The following is a 23,418-nucleotide window of genomic DNA, read 5'->3' as shown; positions in this document are numbered from 1 at the left end:
AAAGTCGCGTTTCATTTAATAACCTCCAAATCTGTTCCCATCATACTGCACCAATTGTGTACAAATAAAAAGAACCTACAAAGTCAAGTAACAAAGAAAATTAAAACTGCTCAACACCATCCAAAGTTCACTGTAATGTTTAGAAAAAGTTACCTAGCCATATTGCAAACGATTGGCAGAATACCTAATCACTGAAACAGAAAACAAGATGAACAAAGCAGCTGTTCAGAAATTAAAGTATATCTACTCTACTGATATAACCTTGTGGTATGTTTTCTGCAAATTTAATGTGTTTTATATAATTCTGATATATTTTCTTTTATATTCCTCATGTGTTGTGCAATGTAACAAGGTAGTTTTGTAGTTCAGGCAGTCCCTGGTTTACGACGTTCCGAGGTTACGACACTTTTCAAATAGATTCATCAGAAATTATTTCCCGGTTTACGATGCATGTTCCGGGGTTACGATGCGTCGTACACTGATCCGACAGAAGAAATATGGCTCTAAAATGGCAGAATAATCAAAATTTGGAGTTTTTTTGTATGAAAAACTCAATAAAAATGTAGTTTACATCGTTTTCAATACACGCAAAGTATTAAAAGTAAGGTTTTCTTAGGATTTTTGATGATTTTTGACGATTTTTTGGTTTACAACTATTTTTGGTTTACGACAAGGCGTAAAAACGGAACCCGTCATAAACCAGGGAATGCCTGTATATATGTTTTTATGCAATGTTTATATATTTTCTCTTGTGTTTGTCATGTATTGTTTGTAACAACTATGATAGTAGTGCTTGCTGGAGATGCTAAGTGTCAGATCTTACAAGGATTGCTTTGACTGTGTGATTTTGTTGGACATGCTAAGTGACAGATCTTACATGGATTGCTGTGATTGCGTGATTTTGTTGGAGATGCTAAGTGTCAGATCTTACACGGATTCCTTTGACTGTGTGATTTTAGGACTAAAATACATTTTGCTGTCAGGATTAAATTTATACAGCTGGCTCTTGTGGACTCAGGTGTCCAGTCAGGGTACTGGTGAAGTTTACACAGCTGTCAGGTGTTCAACCAGAGTAATTCTACTTCATTTCGAAAGGAACACTCAAGTTGTCAGCCAAAAGGGAGATGAGGTGACAGGCCTAGATACTACAGTATTTGTTGACCAGGGCGAGGGTATCGAAAGTTTGTTTCTTTAGACACTTAAAATGTCATTTAAGAGATATGTGGGATAACAGGTTGGGATAAGCTGGTTCGCCTCCGTGTTTGTACAAGTGTGTATACAGGAAACCCTTGTCAATCAAGCATATAAGAGGACAGGCTAAAAGAATCCCCTCTGAGCCAGAGAATAATTTCCTTAACTTTTTTCCTTCTTCAGGGGAAGAAACTATGTTTATTCCTTTCTTTCCAAGGGAAGATTCCCAGGCTGACCCCTGTCCAAAAATGACTAACTGGCAACCCAGGTTTAATCTTATAGAAGACTTTTGGTAAACTGATCAGTCCAGACTGAGACCCTGTAGAGAGGTTGGTCTCTCTCTCTCTCTCTCTCTCTCTCTCTCTCTCTCTCTCTCTCTCTCTCTCTCTCTCTCTCTTCAGAAGAGAGTAAGATTTGTGGTCACTCTCCCAAACATGTAAGTTTTTGGAAACTGTTAATAATATTCAATGTTCCCTTGGTAGGATCTGACATAAGAAAATAGTGTTAGCAGTGTAACAGGCATTAAATAAAAGTGTATATTGCTGCAGCAAAGGAGTTGTGTAAAAGTGTTCAGAAACTTGTACAAGGTTAAGTGGTTTTTTACCTGTTTTTTTATACCATGGTAATTAGGTAGATATTTTAAGGAGATTTTGTCTTAGTGAAATTATTGTTGATAAACCTTTTGCGCACTTATTGCATGTTCTTGTTTTTATATTTTTTGTGTGCGTTCTTATGTTTACAATTTCATAGTTTTACCCAAACTTTTATGTTGGTGATTTAACATTTATTTAATTAGCACTTTGTATGCGTTGATACTTCAACACTGCATACCTGATTTGATTTTCATTTGTTAAGATTTCTTTTTCAAACCTGGAGTAAATCTTAATAGTTTGAATTTTGCTTAGTAACATAATATCGTGATAATTTAAGTTTGGTGAATTAATCTTGTTTAATAATTAACTAAATCTTATGTTGTTTTCAATGGTAAATTTTTTCAGATTGTGAAATCTAATTATAACTTTTAAAGTTAGAGATAAATTTTTGTATTTAAAGTTTTAAAAGCACAGTGTTTCATTTTTAACCACCAGTGAATATGGTTATTTGTGTATGCACAAGGTAAGTGATAAACATGTTTTGTTCTTCTTCAAAGTTTTTTTGAAGTGAATTAAGACCAGGGAAACAATTATAGTTGTTTGATGGAGTGATGCCCTTTTTTAACTAGTATATCTCAATACCTCACACATAACTTGACAAACTTAATTTGATTTTTCAAGTGATAAACAAGTTTTTAGGGATCACTGTTCCCTTTAGAGTGTTCATTGTGTTCAGTCATAATTTTATTGTTATGAGGGTTCAAGTATCTAGCTGAAGTGAAGTAAATTTTTTGTGAATAGTTGTGTGATAACCAGGTACTTGATACACTTCGTGACACTACTTAAAGTTGTCATCCAGCAAAGACCAGTTAAGAAAATACTCAGAGATGAAATGAGCTACTTAAGCATTAACCAACACCATAAAAACGCTATTTTCATGATAAAATTAAGTTTCATAATGCTTACCAAGTATAGGCAGTTCCTGGTTATCGATGATCCAGTTTTACAGGGCTTGTCTAGTGCCAAAAGTCTGCAATTTTTGGCATCGAAAATCACTGATTTCCGCTTATCAGTGCCAATAACTGGGTACTGGCCCTGATAATGGCCAAAAAAGTGTCAAAAATCCCAGATTTTCAGTTATCCTCACACCATCAGAACAGAACCCGCCCCCCACCCCCCAATAACCAGGGACTGCCTATAATTACATACTGTAGTTACAGTTTCTAACTCACGTGGCAGCTTAGTTTGAAATTTGCAGTAGCACCTCTATTGTTTTAGTGTAGGTGACTAGCTCCATCCACTTTCAGGGATGAATAGGTACAACACAGCTGAAGAGCTCAATTTGTTTGTGCCCTATGTCCATGAGAGGGAAGGAGGGAGGGCTCTGATTATAAAATTACTTGGTAAGTATATATGAAACTTAATTTTATCATAAAAATAACATTTTCATATAAGTAACTTACCAAGTAATTATTTAGCTGAATCCCATATTGACAGGTGGGATACATGGACATATTCTACTCCAAAACATTCAGTAATGGTAATGAATCTGAAATAGAAAGGTAGCTAGCATTGGTAAAATGCCTGTTGTTACCTTAACTGGTAAGAGCTACTGCAGGTAGATACTGCCTCTGGTTGGTGCTCATCCTAACCTGTAGTGGCATGGTGGTATAGCCGTGGATCGCCTCTACCACAGTGGGAGCTTTCCAGTGAAGGAATATTCCAATGGCTAGCAAATCATCATTAAGTGCCCTTGCCCTGGGTGCAGTACCACAATAAACAAAACCTGGCAACACTGTCACCTACACATAAAAATAAAAACCACTACCCACCCATTAAAAAAACTGGTGGGTACTCCAAGTATAGTACACAGTACCCCCAGGCTCCCCAAGACTCGACACCCTATATCAAGGTGGAGAGAGAGAGAATAGGAGGAATATCTCCTATGCTTCCTCTCCCAACACCATGCCCAGCCACTGACAACGAACCCCAGGGTACGGCAGTTTTCGAACACTGTCTCCACTTAACATATATAATGTGTTGCAAATATTGATATACACTTCCAACAGGTGGACTGTACAATCCCAAAAATAAACAAGTTATGTTTAAAAGCCAACGAGGTAGTGACGGCCCTAACCTCGTGGGCTTCAACTTTAAAAGCAGGTAAAAAGTCCTGCCAATTCTTGAGTGTGACTCGGAGATAATGTCTCTTAAAAAGGATGACAATGCACTCTTGGAAAGTGGTTGAGAAGGATTTTTTTACAGTGCACCAGAGGTTGCTAGAGGGGCCTCTGATCCTTTCGGTCCTATTCAGGTAATACCTCAATGCCCTTACAGGACAAAGAGCTCTCTCTTCTTCCTCTGGGCCAAGAATCTCCATCAAATTCTTGATGATAAACAAATGGGGCCAGGGCTTGGAAGGAGTCTTGTTCTTAGCCAGAAAACCAAGAATAAATGAGAAGACAGCATTCCTTGAGAGAATCCAACCCTCTTAGTCCAGATGCATTTTCCTGTTCCAACTGGCCTTCTGGAAGAATTGCAGTACCCTCATGTGGAGTCATCCTAGACTGACGGACTTCTCAATGGATGCGAGGGTTCCTAAGAGGCTCATCCACCTGCTGGCTGAATAGGATGAGAGAGAGAGAGAGAGAGAGAGAGAGAGAGAGAGAGAGAGAGAGAGAGAGAGAGAGAGAGAGAGAGAGAGAGAGAGAGAGAGAGAGAGAGAGAGAGAGAGAAAATTCCAAACTGTCTGAAGGCATGACTCGACTCTTTTGGGGGACGGAAAAGCCTGAAAACTCAAGAGTCGACTGTCATCCTCAAATAGAGAGTTACTTGAGTCGGAGTCATTTGTGACTTTGACAAGTAAACCCAGCTCCTGGGCAAGGAGGAGAGTCTTTCATAGGTCCTCTGTGCACTTTTCCCTTGATGGAGAGTGAAGAAGCCAATTGTTTACATACAGAGACGATGCCCATGAGGTGGAGCCACTTTGTGAGGAGCGAGAACAAGAGTAAAAACTTGAGGAGCTGTAGAGAGGCTGAAGCACAGAGCTCAAAACTGAAAGACTCTACCCTGGAACACAAACCTGAGGTATTTCCTGGAGTCCGGATGTATGGGGACATGGTGTTACAGTAAAAGCCCTGTATTCGCGTTCTCACAATTCGCGATTTCTCTGTGGAACATATATACACATTATTTGCGGAAAATTCGCCCATTTGCAGTATTTTTCACTGAGAAATATTCACAAATTACTGTATTTTCATGACCAAATGCACTTTCTATGATAAAATTATTAAAATACTCAGGTATAAGGATTTTTTTTTTTATGTTTGAACTATCAAAATAGGCAGTTCTAAGTGTTTTTAGAAGGGTTTTAAGTATTCGCAGATTTTAGCTATTCGCATGCGGGGGGGGGTCGCAGTACTTATCCCCCTCGAATACGGGGGGTTTACTGTATGCATCTTGCAAATTGATGGTTACCACCCAATAGCCCTGGTGAATGGAGGATAGGACTGATTGGTTCGTTTCCTTCTTAAATCTCGTCTTCTGGACGAAGAAATTCAAGGCACTGACATCAAGAACAGGTCTCTAACTCCCCGACGACTTGGGGACCACAAACAGATGGTTGTAAAAACCCTCTGTGCTGACATCCTCGACCACCTCTACAGCTCTCTTCCTGAGATGGGAAGAAACCTCTTCTGAAAGGGCCGAATACTTCTCTGAGCCCACTGAGTAGGCTGTCAATGTGATGGGCGTCTACACTAAGGGAGGCTTCTCCCTGAATGGAATGGAGCAGCCCTCTCTCAGAGCCTTCAAAACCCATGGTTCTAGGCCTCTGACCTCCCATTTCTCCCAAAAATGGAAGTCTGGCTCTGACTGGTACACAGAGGACTGGATTTTCACTTTCAAGAGGAGGGTTTGGCTGAGGTCTTTTTAACTAGTCTGACCAAATGCAAGTTTGAACGAGGCCTGGACTGGAACCTTGCTCTACTGCCATGAAACAAATGCTGCTGGAGAGGAAAGACCGTCTTGGTACCAAATGAGGTAGACTCCTTGGGACGTTTGGCTGAGCGAGCCAGGAGATCTTGGGTGGACTTTTTCTGGAGGTCTGAGGCTATCTCCAGTACTGTGGCCCAAGGGAAACGATGATGGCGATCCAATTAAGAGAAAAGGAGAGCAGATTTCTGGGTGGAAGTGACCCCTTTGATGGTGAACAAACACCAAAATTCACCCTTCTTCAGCACCGCCATAGAAAACAAAGCAGCCTATTCCAGGAAGCCGTCCCTAATGGCTTTGTCAGCACAACAAAGGACACCGAGGACACCCAACCAGTCTGAAGACAAGTCCCCTGCAAGATCGCAACAGTCTTCAATATTCTTTGTGAAAGCTCCAATGGTTCAGTCTTCAATCTTCTTTGTGAAAGCTCCTATGGTCCAATCTAAAAAGCTTAGCACTTCAAAAGTATTCCTCACTAGCTGGTCAAGCTCCGTCGACAAGAACAAGATCTTAGCTGACATGAAAGCCGTCCTGTGCGACGAGTCAGTAAGGCCAGAGAAGTCCCCCCCTGGGAGGAGGCAGCGACTCTCAAGGAAGGAGCTTCTCTGGTGGCATAAGAGCGGTATCTCCTATGTAAAAGTCGAGAGGGAGGAGAACAGAAGACAGCCTTGTTTTGCTCCCTCTTCTCCAAGAGCCACAGTCCAATCTCACTCATGACTTTCCTGGACAAGGAGGACAGAAAAATCATGGGAAGCCTGGAACTCTCATCAGGCTGGTTCCTCATCATAAAGGCAGAGGCAGGAGAAATTGGGGCAGCTGGAATGAAGAAAGTCAGAAAAGAGACCAAGAAATATCTGAGAAGAGTTGCGTAAGCTTAGGAGAAGGTTCCTGGTCGAGAACTTTATCATCCGATGAAATTGGAGGAGCCAAGTCCAGAGGGTCCTTTGCTACTGCAGGCATCTTCTGTAAAAGGCCCAGAATGTCACTGAGTTGTCGCTGAATGAGTACCAGCGAAGGGTCCTGCACCATGGGCACGGGAGAAACCAAAGCGGACAATTGGAAAGGTGGCATTGGGCGCTCGGAACGTGGTGCTAGGAGCTTGGCAGCCGACGCCGAGCGGATGGGAAATGGCACCAAGCATTCGGAAACTGGCACTGGGCACTTGGGAGAAGCAGCTATGAACAACAGGCGGTTAGAAGGTGATCGGTGCTTCCGGGAACTGGATAGGCACTTTGGCGCCAAATATTGGTGCTCTTCAACTGGGTGCTCTGGAGAAAAGAGTTCCAGACTGTCCCACTGACTACATGAAGGGTGGGGGCTGCACTCAGGTTCCTTGAACCACTTACAGGGGAGCAGAGATGAGCAATCTGCTACTGATACGCACCTCTTTAAAGGCCGAGACTCATCCGGAAAGCGCCACTGGAGCCTCTTGTCCAGACTGGAATCCGAAGCAATACAGGATAACTGATGCACATGCTCTTGCAGGCCTTTCCAATGGCTGTCTGCTGAGGCCTGGAACTGGACAACAGGCTCGACTGAGGGGGCAACTACCCATAGGCAAACCCCACCGACCTCCCTTGGAATTCCAGTATGCCTCCTCCCAGGTTTAGGGGAGTCTGACAGAGACCTTTGTCTAGGAGCATCAACAGGACGACCAGTCACCTCCTCCACTGACACTGTACCTGCACCTTTTTCACTCACTTTATCCAAGAGAACCTTAACCCTTAAACGCCTACTGGACGTACCATACGTCGACTAAAATTGTCTGTTGGGTGTCAAGTGGACGTACCATACACGACTAAAAATGCTTTTTAAATATTCGCGGAAAAAATAATTATAGGCCTAGTTTAGAAAGGTTTTAAATCACGCGCCTTGAGGGATGCTGGGAGTTCACGGATCAAGCTGTTCTTTTGTTTATAAGCGTCACCCAGACGCCGCATGCGCATAAATTCTCCTTCCCGTACCAGAAAGCATCAGCGCCGCATTGTCCGAGAGCGATTTTTGACACATCCGTGTTTTGCAGAACTTTGGCGAGTGTTTGCATATTTGTGAGGCAACAGGACTTTTGCAGAGATGTCCCAACGTCATCAGGACCGTGAAAGCGCGATACTGCCTGTCGGTAGTGAGCGTGTGAGACGAGTTTTAGACTGGGATACTGGAGAGGGACCAAGCACCCAAGATGACCCAGCTTCTCAATGCGTGTTGTGCGGCCACATGTGACCGAAGGGACCAAGGACCACATCCGTGCCTTTACGACCCCTAGGAAGCATCGGGGTGTCTGAGGGGCATCCGTAAATTTTTGAAAAACTTTTTCCTTCGCTGAAAATCCTGGCATTTCTTGAGTCACCTTGTCGTAATTTTTCACGCGTTTTATATTATTGTTACATAAAGTGTTATACATCAAAATGTGCTAATTTCATGTAGAATACAACAAAAAATAAATCATTCTTTTAGCTTTTAACAGTAGAATACAACAAAAAATAAATAATTCTTTTAGCTTTTAACAGTTTTGAAATATTTTCATTTAAATCACGATAACTGACAAAATTTTAACATTCGGTCAATTTTGATTTCGACCTAAATGCTCGAAAAACGCAATTGTAAGCCAAAATTTTACATTCTAGTAACAATCAATCATTTACCTTTATTCTGCAACAAACGGAAAGTCTCCAGCACAATATTTCGATTTATGGTGAATTTTAAAACTTTTTCCTTCGCTCCGCTGAAAATCCTAAATTTCTTGAGTCACATTGTCGTAATTTTTTCGCCGCTTTTATATTATTCGTTACATAAAGTGTTATACATCAAAATGTGCGCAATTTCATGTAGAATACAACAAAAAATAAATCATGCTTTTAGCTTTTACCATTTTGAAATATTTTCATATAAATAATGATAAATAGAAAAAAATCAACCTTCGTCAACTTTAACTCTATCGTAAATGCTCGAAAAACGCAATTGTAATGCCAAAATTCTTACATTTTAGTAACAATCAATCCTTTACCTTCATTTTGCAACAAACAGAAAGTCTCTGGCACAATATTTTTGATTTATGATGAATTTTTGAAAAAATTTTTCCTTCCATCAGCGAGCTTTAACTTCGCTAAAAATCCTAGCATTTCTTGTGTCACCTTGTCGTAATTTTTTCGCCGTTTTATATTATTCGTTACATAAAGTGTTATACATCAAAATGTGTGCAATTTCATGTAGAATACAACAAAAAATAAATCATGCTTTTTAGCTTTTACCATTTTTGAAATATTTTCATATAAATAACGATAAATAGAAAAATCAACCTTGGTCAACTTTAACTCAATCGAAATGGTAAAAAATGCAATTGTAAGCTAAAAACTTACAGTCTAGTAATATTCAATCAATTTCCTTCATTTTGAAACAATTGGAAAGTCTCTAGCACAATATTTCGATTTATGGTGAATTTTTGAAAAAACTTTTTTACGTCCACTCATTACTTAATTCATGAATCATTTTGTGATAATATTTTCTCTGTGTTGCTTTAATCGTTTTACAATCTGTTATATACCAAAATCATTGCAATTTAGTGTACAATATAACTAAAAAAATTAACTCATTAGCTTTAACCGTTTTGCTTAAAGCGCAATTTGTATACAATTATATACAAGTTTTTTTCGCTGTCATATATTCCAATATTTATATATGATAATGATATTTTTTCATTTCTGATGGTTGCATACTAAACTTCAGGCAATGAGAAAAAGGAGCCAAAATGAACTCTTAATCTTAAAAACTAAGCATGCTGTGATTTTTGAAAAAAATTTTTTCCGCTTGGCGCTTAGCTCCCGAGCAACGCCCGGCATACGGGAGACGTTTTGTAAATAGGGCTTGGCGTTTAGGGTTAATGGATGCCCCTAATTGGGCCACAGTATTCAAAATAAGACCTAATTTCTGGTCAAAACAGGTTTTGAGACTGGCAATGGGATTGGGGTCGGAAGCATAGGAGCCATGTAAAGAAGTAGGTTGAATAGTTGGAGGGCTGGTTATGGGAGAAAGGGCAGTCACAGGAGAAGATACTACAGGCAAGTCGGCTACACCTGATTTAGGAGTAGATTCTAAGCTAGCTAAATTCCTAGGTTCAGCTCTAGCAGCTGCCTTTCTTTTCCTGTCTCTCTCAAGCTTCTCTAAATGATCTTATAACACCTTCCATTTTCCCTGATCCCAGTCCCTGCATTCATTGCAAGTCAAATCAATTGTGCAAATCTGTTCCCTACAATTAACAAAGATACTATGTGAATCGTAAGAGGATTTTGTCAGTCTAGTATTGCAGCCCTTGCTGCAAAAACAAATACTGGATGCACTAGAGTCACACAAAGTCCATAAATAAATGTCTTAATCTATGAGAAAATAAGTCCAAACAAACCTACACTATCCGTAAATAGCGAGAAGGCTACCAAAAAGATGAAAACTTCACCCAAATGGAGATCAAATACAACCATCTGGCGACAAAAATTCAAAATCAAGCTGCTCATACTACTGCAGTTCAGTCATTAACTGGCAGAAAAGAATTGAGCTCTCTAGCTATGTTGTACCTATTCTTCGCTGAAAGTGGGCAGGGCTAGTTACCTACACCAAAACAATAGAAGTGCTACCGCAAATTTCAAAACTTGAGCTGCCACACGTGTTAGAAACTATAACTACAGTATATAATTACTTGGCAAGTTACTTATATGAAAGTACTTGTTTTCATCACCAAGGGAGACTGGGGACAGGATGTATACTCAGACAAATGGAAAGGAATGAATAAATGTGTGAATCACGAAATTTAAGGGGGGCATCCGGATAGCCTATATATGGTGGTCTAGGACAAAGAACACAAAATCATGAAAAAATTCATGGAGCATCATATGGCATTGGAGAATGTGTATATGAAGTATTTCTTCAAACTTCGTGTTGCTTTCATAGTTACAGGGTAATTAATAAGAGTAACTCAACAAGTCAAAACATATGATGCGCACAAGAAAGTGCAATATTTCCTCTGTTATTGCAAATTATGATAATTATTACATTCATAATAACAAACAAAATGTGTACAATGGCAACTGTCAAGGTTCCATGAGTTGACAATAAGGATGTCATGAGCTTATCGCCCTTCAGTGCGACATGAAACATCAGAAAGTGAACATCTAACGGTTGCTTGATTTTACCTCTGTTTTTCTTTGTTTCGGCCAAGATTCCATTATGCCAAAGAGGAAAAAACAGGGAAAACATCTCGCCAACACATTGAAAAAGAAAGTTGCTGGTAAGAAGTCTTCAGAAAGAGCCTACTATCACAGATATTAGCACTATCAGTGAAGGAGAAAGGGAGAAGTCTATGGTGGAGGAAGGAGTGCCCGAGGCTACGGCCTCATCTGACCCCGTCCCCACTCCTAGTAAATCCAATCTTGGTACATCCACTCCCAAGACTCGTATTTCTATATGTACCTCACTGCTGGAGAGTGAGGAAAGCAGTAATAACAGCAAAGATATAGAAGAAGAGGAAGATAATCAACTTGTTCTCATAAGTAGAAAATGATTGCGAGAAATTTGTGGAAAACAATTGCCTGGCAGTAAATGTAATAAGGATTATGAAGTTCAATTTATAAAAAATGCTTTTGAAACAAAAGTAAATTGTGGGAAACGACTGCCTGGCTGTAAATGTAATAAGGATTATGAAGTTCAATTTATCAATAATGCTTTTGAAACAAAAGTAAAAAGATGTTGCCACAAATGCCGGCTGAGAGCAACATCGTTTCCAAAGGAATACCCTCCAAATGAAGGAATAAAAGAAACTGGCTCTATATTCTGAATCAACCATTCCTTGATTCATCATTCAATTTTGGAAAATTATGGATTTGCAGGAATAAAACGTCTTCAAGCAGCAATGGGAATCAAACCAGTGGGAGATTATAAGTTCACGAGGTACCTGAAGTATATTTATAGAAATATGAATAAACATTGTGAGGAAAAGCAGGAAGTCATATATGACAAAATAAGGACACATTACAAAGAAGAGCTGAATATACAGTCAGATGAAAATGGAATCTTGAACATTGATGTCACACAATGGCATGTGGATGAAGAGAGGTCATGTATCAAATGTTGAAATGGGCGTCATAGATGAAGTATACACAGGATATGTTGTTGACTTTCAAGTTCTCAATAAGTTTTCCAATGCTTGTACTGTACATGCAAACAGTTCTCCCTGAAAAACAAGCAAATAACAGAAGAGGACTACAATGTTTGGAGAACTTTGCATGATCATGTATGCAAAATAAATTGTGAAGGAATTTCAGCAGGAACGGAGGCTGAGGGAGCTAAAAGAATTTTTCAAGCTCTGAAAATCTTGGCTTTAGATACATCACATTTGTGGGAGATGGAGATTCGATTGCGTACAATACTATCATATCAATAAACAATGGTGCAGGTCCTTATGAAAATATACAAGTCACCAAAATTGAATGTATAAACCATGTACTCAAACAAATGCCCAACAGACTGAAAAACTTCGGGATGATGAAAGAGAAGAGAAGGTGACCAAACTGGCAAAAGGAGAAGGATAAGTACGCTTGGTGGCAAAAACAGGTTATCTGATAAGAACATTTCATTGATGACATCATACTTTATCAAAGCTCATAAAACAAAGTTTGCAGGGCATTCAAGAGTTCTTTTCATTGCCCGTACAACAGTGCTGGACTACAATTTTTGATACAGGAAAGCAAGTTTGTTTCCTAAACTGAAAATAAAAAGTGGTGCTTTGCAACAGAGTCTGGAAATGCAAGATAAGCAAATGAACAAAATGAGACCCAAAAAGAAGAAATTCATAGCAAAGAATAAAGAATTGAAAAAATCAAAGGAATATGAAGCAGGAGTATTTTAGAATAAAACCTGACCACAGTGAGTAGCTTGGGCAACTATGGAATCTTCTTGTAAGAGATTAATACTGTACCCTGTCGCAGGAAAGGCAGGGGGGGACCAGGAGCCTGAAGAATGAAGATATTGAGCAAAGGGATCTTCATTTATGATTAAATTATAAAAAACATATTTTGGGTTTTTTAATACCCAAAAATAAATGTAAAATACATAGTAATCATGATTTATTAATATATGTCTTTGTAAAAAAAAAAAAAAAAAAAACTTTGAACGCCCATATCTCAACTATACTTACTGACCTTCAAATTCTATCTTCTCCCTCAGTTTCATAGCTATTACATTGAAATTTGGTATATAACTTGGGGAGACATTATAGAACAACCAAATGAAGCCCTTTTTTTCAATTTGTTTCTTTTTTTTATTTTTTCTTCCTTATTTCAAGGGATTTTTCAGAGCCAAATTTAAAAAATTCATATCTCGCAAAAAAAGGACTTTTAGAAAAACTCTCCATTTCATTTAAGGTCTATATAAGGTCTATATCTGGTAGCAATCCCAAGTCTTAATATCAATTGTCAAGGAAGGAGACATAATTTGGAAAATGCTTATTTTCGGGATAAATCTCACTGGCATAAAAAAACTGAAGGTCAGCGGAAAAAATTATATGCGGTTTGGTGATGTCCCAAGTCACGTTATTAAGTGGTATGAATGTCAGAGCCATGTCATTAAAAAAACAGCATTGGCCAGATGACCCCCTTAGACTAAAAAGCAAATCACTGGGGCACTTTCAGCCATTCACCTATTGAAACTGAAAAAATTATGTTGGAGTGGATGGAGAGCACGCTACGAACCCAGGTAATTAGTGAGATGAAGAATGAAGATCTGAAGGTGAAACTAGAAAAAAAACCCACAGTCACAAATAGTAGTACTAATTGGAGGTTGGACAACAAGATGGTAGAAAGGGAGTGGTGGAAATGGCAGTAAAATAACACAGTAAAAGGTGGGAAGAGCTTGGATTACAGGGATGCTGCAAATTTCCTTGGTAATGCCTAGTGTACATCACATGAAAAACACTGACAACATTACCCTCTACAGGCAGACAGGTGGAAAAGAAAACACTTTTTCTGTAGATCTTCTGTAGAGTATCAAGATAATGATGCTGACCATAGATCAGGTTACCATGATGTAATAAGTTTGTGTTGAAAAATATACAAGAATTCAAGGATTACATACAGCAAATATGACATAAAAAGTCATATAAATATAAGAAGAATGCAAACATTTACTGTACTTGACAGAACTGTACAAAATCTAAACAAAGTTAATGGATACTATGGTCACTAATACACATACTGCATCGATTCACAAAACATAACCTGGTTATACGTTGGAGAATGTAAAATGCAGTTTGTTATTTTAGGAACAATCCCACTCTTTAAAAATCACCATAAACAATATATCACCACATTTTTAGAGTAATTTGTATTTCCCCTAAGTAAACAAACCATAGCCTTTATATATGAATATTCATCAGCACAAGCTGGAAGTGGTCACTGAAACTTGGTAACAAGGTGGTTAAATGGTGGTAGGTGGGTGAGTGAGGGGAAGCCTTGCTCACTTGTCATCACATAGCACTTTCTCCTTCAGCATCAGGGTCCATGCAGAGAGGTTGAGGTGGGAACTATGATAAAAGGTTCTCATTTGTGTAATGGGAAAACACAGATTACCTAGAAAATTTGTGGTTTGTTCCTACAGAAACACATGCAATCACCTTTCATGCAGGAGACTCATCTCCTATGTGGAGGGAAACTGAATTTTCACCCAGAAATGTTATGCTCTTAGCACATTCATGAGCACGGGACTCTTGTAACCTACTCTATAATCTGGTGTAGAACTGCAAGACTGAGCCAGCATGAGCTGTAATTCAACTCTCTAAAAAATAATTTGGAGGGCCAAGTGCTGCCTTAAAGATAGAGTAGCCCAAGACAGAAAGCAGCTATGTCTGTCAAATATAAATTGATGGGTGCAAATAATGGATTTACTACCAGGCCCCCTTTTGTTAAATGAGAGGGTGGAAGGAGTCACATTTTATGAGCTGAAGCTCTTACATTAGATGCCCTACTGTGACATCTACCTGCATCGTGGCCTGTCCAACACACTCATCCTAACTGATGCCTTACAAAGGAAGGAAGGAAGGAAAGAGTGAGAGCCAGTCTCTCACCCATTCAACCCCCAGCCTTATGCCATCTCAGTGTTTTAGGCCACATAATTTTTTGTCCAAGTGGAGTTTGGAGGCTACACAACCTATTGGGCAGGCACCAAAGATCCTAAGGAAAATGGTCCAAGGACTTTTAGGCAACATCTCTGGGTAAAACAAGGTAAAGGTAGTCTGGTGCTGCCAAACATCTGTCCTTATTACCACCTTTAAATCAAAAAGTTCTCCAAAATGATACAGATAAGCTTGTCTATATTAGGCCTCCAGATAAATATCCTCCTTGCAGTTCATACTGTGAGCCCACTTATCACTTCAAAAAGCCAGAAGGGGTATTCTCATTAACCATCTTATTCCTGCTGGTACTAGAGATCTTGAAGCACTGGTCTAAAATGTCAGGTTCTCGAAGATAGTGCCACAGGGGTTACGCTGGGCACAAAACCATCTCTTCTGGCTCCCTGCTAACAAACTCTAGGAGGGCCATGACCAAGAGTTTCTTGAGTCTCTTGTCAAAAACTGAGCATTCTGAGTTAGTTGAGTTTGCTAACTAATGAACAAGAACAAGAGGAATTCCCAGCTCTCTGTGAGCCAGATAATATAAATTTTCACATAATAAAATTTATTACTTGGATACTCAACTACTGTTAAGGTTACCTTATGTCTCCTTGCCTATCAGCGCAGAGATATAAGCTAACTTTAACAACAGTAAGTAAGATTCATCCTAAATAAAATATACTTGGAGAGTGAGATCTTGATTCAAAGTCTCTTTAAAGGGTTTCTTAGTGCCAGACCTAGGCAGCAAAACCACATTCCACTTATGAGGCTCAAGCTAATTATGTAAGCAAGACTGTTTATAGCTCATGTGATCATGGCCAATTCTACTGAGGAAGAGAGGTTCAAGCCCTTCAGTCAGAAGACCTGGCTCAAAGCAAAACTATTAATAGGCTTCACTGCAGGGACTGAGAAGAGCTTGTCTCAACAAAGGAGGATAGGTAAGTCTGAAATCTGCTGCAGAGTAACACCAACTGGAGAGAGACCCCATCTATGAAACCAGCTGGAAAAGTACATGGGAGTTGAGGCAACCTCATCTTGTGTGCTAAAAGAATGAACCAAAGGGAATTGCTGGGTGCCTTACCCAGAGGATGTGGTAGATCATGATTCCATTTGGCATGGGGCCAAACAGACACTGACAGGGTTACCTGAGACCATGTACCAAATCTTACTGTACCTTTTGGCAAATCAAACTGACAGGAGGAAAGGCAGAGATATCCATATGTTCCAGGTTCTGCTGGAAAGCTTTTCCAAAGCAGCCCAGGGCTTGGAATGGAAACGCAGAACACCAGGAGTTTCCTGTAACCATGTGGTGCACAGATAAATCAATAGTGTTCGACAAAATTTGAATAGCCTTTCGCTATGAAAGAAAGTAGGGACCAATCTGTCCTGATCAACACTAATACACATGTCCACGTTGGGAGTTTTTGACAAACTAGGGAAAAGCCCAGAGTTTGTGAACCCTCTGCTGTGCCCACACAGTCAAGATATCATGTTAGTGTACATCAAGAGTTCTGGGCAGACATGACACCACCTAAGGGTTTGCTCATTTACATGCATGCAGGTCGATGTGACACCCATTGATATCCTACATAAGTGACCTGTTTCAAGATAACCTTCTATCTACTCATATATGATCCTTGAATTGTACTCTTGCCAAGCAAGAAGGCAGCAGCAACTCTTCTCTATATACCTTAGTATACCTTAGCAGAGGTACAAACATAAAAGACTTCGAGACAGCCAAGTTCTGAGTGAACTGGGAGACACTGGTTCACAAGTAAGCTCTGAGAACTCTGTCAACCCTACCTACAGCAGACATCCTACTACAAGTGAGTGAATGCTGTTGCCAATCCCTGAATAAGGAAGGCACTTACTCAAAGTCTGGAAGAACCTCTCATGAGAGGGCTTCCAAGACCACCTCCTCTTCTCCTTCCCATGCAAGAAAGAAGAGACAGAAGGAAACAAGGAGGACAAAGAGGAGGAAGGAGACGAGGAGGAGGAAGGTGCAGGCTTGCGTTTCTTCGACTTACTCCTTTCACAAGCCTTAACCTCTTTGGCTACAGCAGAAGACATGTTGAAGCAAAAAGCAGCAAGGGACACTTCTCTGCTTACCTAGGTTGAAGTACAAAGAAGGAAGAGCCTGGGACAGTTCTCGTGTTTTGTAAGTACAAAGGGAAACACTGGTTCATGAGCATGTTCAGAGAACTCTAAGTCAACCCTACCTATGGCAGACATCCTACCCACAGGTGAGTGAATGCTGCCACCAATCCCAAGAAAAGGAAGGAGCTCAACTCGAAGTCCAATGGAACTTCTTGTCAGATGGCTTCCTAAAATTCTCCTTCTTCTTACAGAAGGAAGAAGAGGCAGACAGAGACAAGGAGATCGAAGAGGAAGAGCTTGACAGAGAAGAGGAGAAGGAGGCTGAGGAACAAAATATGCATTTGATTTTCTTTAACTTACTCTGTCCATGAATCTTAATAGCCTCGGCTATGACAGAAGATGTGACAATGCAGGGGTCAGCATCAGGCTCTTCTAGGTACAAGTACAAACATAGAAGAGTCTGAGACAAGTCCTCAAGTTTCAGAAATAAACGTGAAGACACTAATTCACAAGTAAGATCAGAGAACGCTCTGTCAACCCTACGGCAGACTTCCAACCCACAGGTGAGTGAATGCTGTTGCCTACCGCCAAAAAAGGAAGGAGCTCATTTGAAGTTCAACGGGACTTCTTGTGAGATGGCTTCCGAGAACTCCCCTTCTTCCCATAAGAGGAAGAAGATGCATGAAACAAAAACAAAGAGCTTGACAAGGAAGATGAGAAGGAGAAGGAGATGATACACCCTTGCATTTATTCACCCAACTCCACCCATGAGTCTCACTCTTCTTGGCTACATATGGAAGACATGTCAAGGCAGGGAGCAGCAACAGACTCTTCTCTGCATACCTAGGCACAGGGTTTAACCCTACCTAGAGCAGACAGGTGGACAAAGGCTGTTACCAACCCCAAAAGAAGGATGCTGTTTACTCAAAACTTCTTGTGAGAAGGGTCCCAAGACCTCTTCTTCTTCCCATGGAAGGAAGGACAGGTTGAAGACAAAGAGGAAGAGAAGAGCTGTGACAAAGAGAAGTAAGAAGATAAAACCTTATATTTTTTTCATCTTACTTCATCTGCAATTTTTGCACTCCAAAGAAAGCAGCATCAGAGGAGTACAGCCTGTACTCAATATTGCAGGGTTATCCCTACAGGCTAAGACAGTCACTACAGAAGGCTCTACACCACTGGGTTCCTTAGCAAAAACAGCAGCTAAATACTATAGATCATTTGGATTAACAAGCATAAACAACTGTCATACTCCAGCAAAGCCACAGACAAATCATTGGCAGGAAGTGGCAAACTACATACACAAGCTACTTTCTCACCTGGGGAGAGCTTGGTACACAACTACTGTTGACAGCTGTTACCCTTGGAATAAAAGTTACAGAGAGAGTTGAGAGAGAGAGAGAGAGAGAGAGAGAGAGAGAGAGAGAGAGAGAGAGAGAGAGATTCAGGAGTACTGAAGGCAGTGTAACCCCCTTCAAAGAAACTCACAAACATATTTTGGCCTTAATCCATTACTACTGAGCAAAAATTACCACAGGGGATATATATACAGTATAGTGGCTAAACACCTATTGATGTCCTTCACACCTTGTGTTGTTCACTTTTCTTGTTAAAATCCATCTTGAATAAAAAAACACCATACATAAATAAATATAATAAAAGGACGTTTTAACTTGGCAATCAGCAGGAGCTCAATAAAACATCCTCACTTAAAGGCAGCTGAAAGCAGAAGTGCTTGATGGCAGTAGGTGAGTGGGGGTCCCCCAACCCACCTACTACTAGTTAAATACATTATTACCAAGTTTCAGCAACCAATTCTGCCTAACAGTGAGGAATGCCCCCACACAAAGGAAGATGGTTTGTTTTCCTACAAAAACAAATATTAATTTCCAGGTTAATATTTGTATGTCCCAAATTACAAAAAATAAAGAATATCCTGCTGAAAGCTGAACTATTAACCTTCAAAGTAAAATCGATATAATTTACAAAAACGTAAAGATGTCACAATAATATTTTTTATCTTACATCTGCATTTATCTACCACTAGGTTACACTATGTGAAGCAAAAATTAAAGACAGAAATTGCTAAATTCAATAAACAACTATGTACAGTATTATGAATAATTTGATTACTGAGATAATACAAACTTTTAACACATTGAAAAATTCCTACACTATAGTTACCCTTCATTTACTTATCATTTTGTTACCTTTCGTCTGATGTTTTCTATGAGGTCTTCCCGGCCTTGTTGGAAAGCAGGATGAGCAAACTCCATTTCATCTTTCTCCACTCGTAACCCTCCAGAGTCAGCAGATGCTACTTTATGAAAGCCATCTACCATAAGAGAAAAGATTCCAAATTGAATTGTCTCATGAAATTCAGTACAATACAATCTTACACCAAATCTTACACCAACACATCCTTTTATCAGTCAATTCCTAGAAACTTCTTCCTATTAACCTGGCTCTCACACATGAATGAGTTTGGTTTAGTAGCGAGATACACTGGAAGCAGATGAAAACTAGCAAAAATTAGTCACTGAAGGGGAATGTGGGTCTATTTCATATTGTGTGAAAAATGAAGGTTACGTAGTCAAGGACATAACTAACCCATGCACCTGTCACTGGTCTAAATCTATAACGACTCTTTCATCACTAAATATCCAGTACATCTCATGTTACTCTGTTATGAATATTTACAGACTTGGAAGCCTAATTTTCTTGTTCATTTTTAAATAATATTGACATAAACCTTGCATTTTATTTGCTACTACAGCAAAAACATTTTTCTTTCGTTATTTCTGTACTGTACAATGTACTATATATGACATGAGTCAGCATCATATTGTAATCTATTTTGGCTCAAGATCTTACACAATTGTAATAACTATCCTCTAAACATTTTTAAAATTACATCAAAATCATAATTTAATGTTGTGTGTGACTGCTGTGTATACTTATAAATCCTTCACTTATATAGAATATCCTACCCCTTGAATTCACATAAAAAAATCTTCATCACTAACACTATTGGGTGTATAGTGCAGAAATGCAAGACAGTATACCATATGTTATTTTTATATAAGTAACTTACCAAGTAATTACATTGCTATTGGTTCCCTACTTTTCACGGCAGCTTGTTTTAAATTTCGCGGTAGCGCTCTATTGTTTTGGTGTAGGTAACCAACCCCGACCACTTTCGGGGAAGAATATGTAAAACCCAGCTCAGGAGCTCAATTCGTTCCTGCCGCTCATCGACTGAACATCGGTTGTTGGGTAGCTTTTGTTTTGAAATGATTTTCACAGGTTGGTTGCAGGCATCGCCGACTTTTGGTGAAGTACACTGTTCTTTTTGGTAGCGCTAATCTATTTTAGCTTAGCTAGTTTCCCGATTGTGACTAGGTATGTCAGATTCTAGTGCTCATAGTACCTTCAACACTGTGACTGCCTTTCTCCCTATTCCAAGTCCTCTAAATCTGCCATTAACTCTGTTACCAGGCTCCATCCCTTCCAAGCCCAGTGCCTTCCAAGCCTGGGTAGATAAGAAGTTTAATGTTCTAGTGGATACCGTAACCCAGCTTGGGGCTTCGATTAGGATCCTAATGGATCAAATGAGTGCTCATAGTGTTGGTGCAAGTGTTGTGTCAGTGGAGGAGGTGGCTGCCCCTCCCACCAACACTGGGAGGAGGCAAACCGGACATCCAAGGCAGGTCAGTGGGGTTTGGCCAGCGGTAGTTGCCCCCTCAACCAAGTCTGTTGTGTGGTCCCAGGACTCAGCAGACAGCCACTGGAAAGGTGTCAGTGTGGATGTGCACGCCTTATCGTCAAGTGACTCTGACTCGGGCAGGAGGCATAGTTGGCGCTTTCCTGAGTCTTCCAGACCATTGAAAAGGTCTGCTGCCCCTGAGAAAGCTCCTCCGCTACCTAGTGAGCATTCCAGAGACCTGGATCATAGTTCAGAACCCTTGTGCAGCTTCTGGAACCAGAAAAGCGCCCCGATGTCTCCTGAGTATTTCGTTCCCAAGCGTCCGCATCAGAAGAGTGCCAAACGACCAGTAGCGGCCAAGCGCCCAGAAGGGGGTGAGAGTGTAGTGTGTGAGTGCACTGCTGGTGCCAAGCATCTAGCTGGTGTCAGACATACAGCTGGAGAGACTGCAGTGCATTCTGAACGTTCAGTGGCAATCGAGCACCCAGTGTTGTCCGTGTGTGCAGTGGATTCCGAGCGCCCAGATGCAGCCAAGCACTCGATACAAGCCGAGCACCCAGACCCTCATTAGGTGACCGATCATCATTCTAAATGCTCCCTATCTAAGAAGTGTTCAGTGTTAGATCAGCCTTTAGTCAAGTGTTCACTGGTCTCAGATGGTTCTTCGCTCTCGGCAACTCCTGTGACTTCGTGTCCACCAGTATTGACAGTCACCTGCTCGTTTGGCACCAACGCCTGCCAAACGTTCGGTGCCATGCACCACTCCCACGAGTGCCCAGCGCGGTTAGTTTTGATGAGTGTCAGTGTTTCTGCGGTGCAGGACTCCTCCTTGGACCCGATCCATTGTCATCTAGATAACATTTTGGACCTGTTGAAGAAGACATCATCTGCAGTTCAGGAGCAACAGGACTCGGCTCACTCATCAATTTCTTCTTCAGATGAAGAAGACATAGAGAAGGATCAACCCATGATGGTTTACGCTTCTTTAAGGGGATCGGCTGGTTTCCGACTTTTTTAACGACAGGTTGTTGATATATAGGGGGTTTGTTAACGGATATTGTGTGGAACTTCTGGTGAAAAATTTTTGTTCAGTGACCTTTGGTTTTGTGGCCAGAGCATTTTTCGGCCAAAAATGGCCATTTCAAATGCATCTCTCCTTTGCTTTTTGGTTTTAAGGGGATGAGATTTGAACCACGTATAAAAACACATATGGACTTTCGATATAGAGGGGGGATTTTTATTTTTCAATTATTTTTTTCGAGATATGAATTTTTTTTTTTTAAATTTTCCTGGAAAAAATTACAGAAAAAAATTGCCAAAAATCAGAAACTCAAAATATTAAAAATCCCCGGCTTTTTTTAATCTACCATGTTTCCTCATATTATATATGAAATTTCATTTTAGATTGGTCCAATACTAAGGAGGAGATACATTTTGAAGGTTGAAAAACTTATGTTTTGAGAAACGGGCCTTCAAAGTTTTAGTTACATAAAAAAAGTAAAAGGGACTTCAAAGACTGTGTTACAATTAATTCTATGGTTTTAATTTTTATTTTTGGGTATTAATTAATGCAAAATGATTATAAATAAGAATATTAATTGATTATTTATGTGCCTAAGACACATTCTTATAAATTTTAGGTTCCTGGTCCCCTGTCTGATCTTGCTGCAAGGTATTACTCTAGGTATCCTAGTTGCCTACACTTTTTATTAGTGTCTTGAATCCATCCCTTGCCAAATGGATCCTGGGAATTACTTTTCATTCACAATTAGGGATTCGTGATTCAAGGAATTCATCAAGTCTTGCTTCACTTATTATGATCATTTTTATTTTCAGGATCGTCTATAATATCAGCCTCAAGAGCTACTGCTTTCTTTTTCTAAAATATCTTTGCCCTTTGGTAGTGACGAACAAATAAAGAGGCGTTTAGGGGTGGATGTGGTTGGTCTCTGGTCAGCAGAGATCGCTGCCTGCGCCGTTTGATGGGCGACAGCTCTCTCTCTCCTCTCGCTCCATTCCTCTATGGCACTAATTTCTTGAACTCTTTCTTCTACTTCTCGCCTGGACTTTTCCACTTGGCTTTTCCGCATTCTAGAAGCATGAAGTGAACTCTTGGACCTTTTAGGCACGGTGAAAAACAAAACACCGCAGAAAATACAGAGTTCAGTCAAGGCTAGCGAGCATGAAAACGTGTCCTTCTAGCTTGGAAGTTTATAGGCAACTCTCGGCCACAGTGGCGTCATGGTATGACGTGTGTGCGTTGTCATGGCTAGGAATAACTAAAAAGGTTCCGAGTAGGATATTATTGACATTATATATTTCATTTCAAAGGAAGTTTTCAATATATATTGCAAAAACTATACCAGACTAAATCATTTGGCGCTACTGGTGTTTTATGGGTATATAGTTATTGTTACATTTTAGGCCATAACTAGAGAAATACGGCAAATTTCAGCATAATATTTTGTGGACACATTCTTGAACCCTATACGAAGCCATAGAATTTTTCAGCAAATCGAATTTTTAAAGATTTTTGGTTTTTTTTTTGGCGCCGATCCCCTAATGAAATTCTTATTATTTTGCTATCTGTCGTTCTTCTCTTTTTCAGCTCCATTGTCTCCAGGTTCTGCTTTTATGGTGAGGCAACCGGCAGGCTCCTCTATCCTGCCAAAGATGGTTCCCTCCTGTTC

General features: G+C 40.0%; 1 protein-coding gene across 14 annotated transcripts in view; it reads right to left on the bottom strand.

The window, feature by feature from the left end:
- Positions 1 to 23,418, bottom strand: part of Hsf (Heat shock factor) — a 207,815-nt gene that overhangs the window by 158,429 nt on the left and 25,968 nt on the right. For all 14 annotated transcript variants that reach the window (XM_067107883.1, XM_067107889.1, XM_067107893.1 and 11 more), the window contains exon 3: positions 19,233 to 19,357. In XM_067107883.1, the coding sequence (XP_066963984.1) occupies positions 19,233 to 19,357 (125 nt within the window). The remainder of the gene's footprint in view (positions 1 to 19,232; positions 19,358 to 23,418) is intronic.

The sequence above is a fragment of the Macrobrachium rosenbergii genome, chromosome 8 (assembly GCF_040412425.1).
Source record: "Macrobrachium rosenbergii isolate ZJJX-2024 chromosome 8, ASM4041242v1, whole genome shotgun sequence".
NCBI lineage: Eukaryota > Metazoa > Arthropoda > Malacostraca > Decapoda > Palaemonidae > Macrobrachium > Macrobrachium rosenbergii.
The sequence above is the reverse complement of the archived record's forward strand: the minus strand, read 5'-3'. Positions and strand labels throughout refer to the sequence as shown.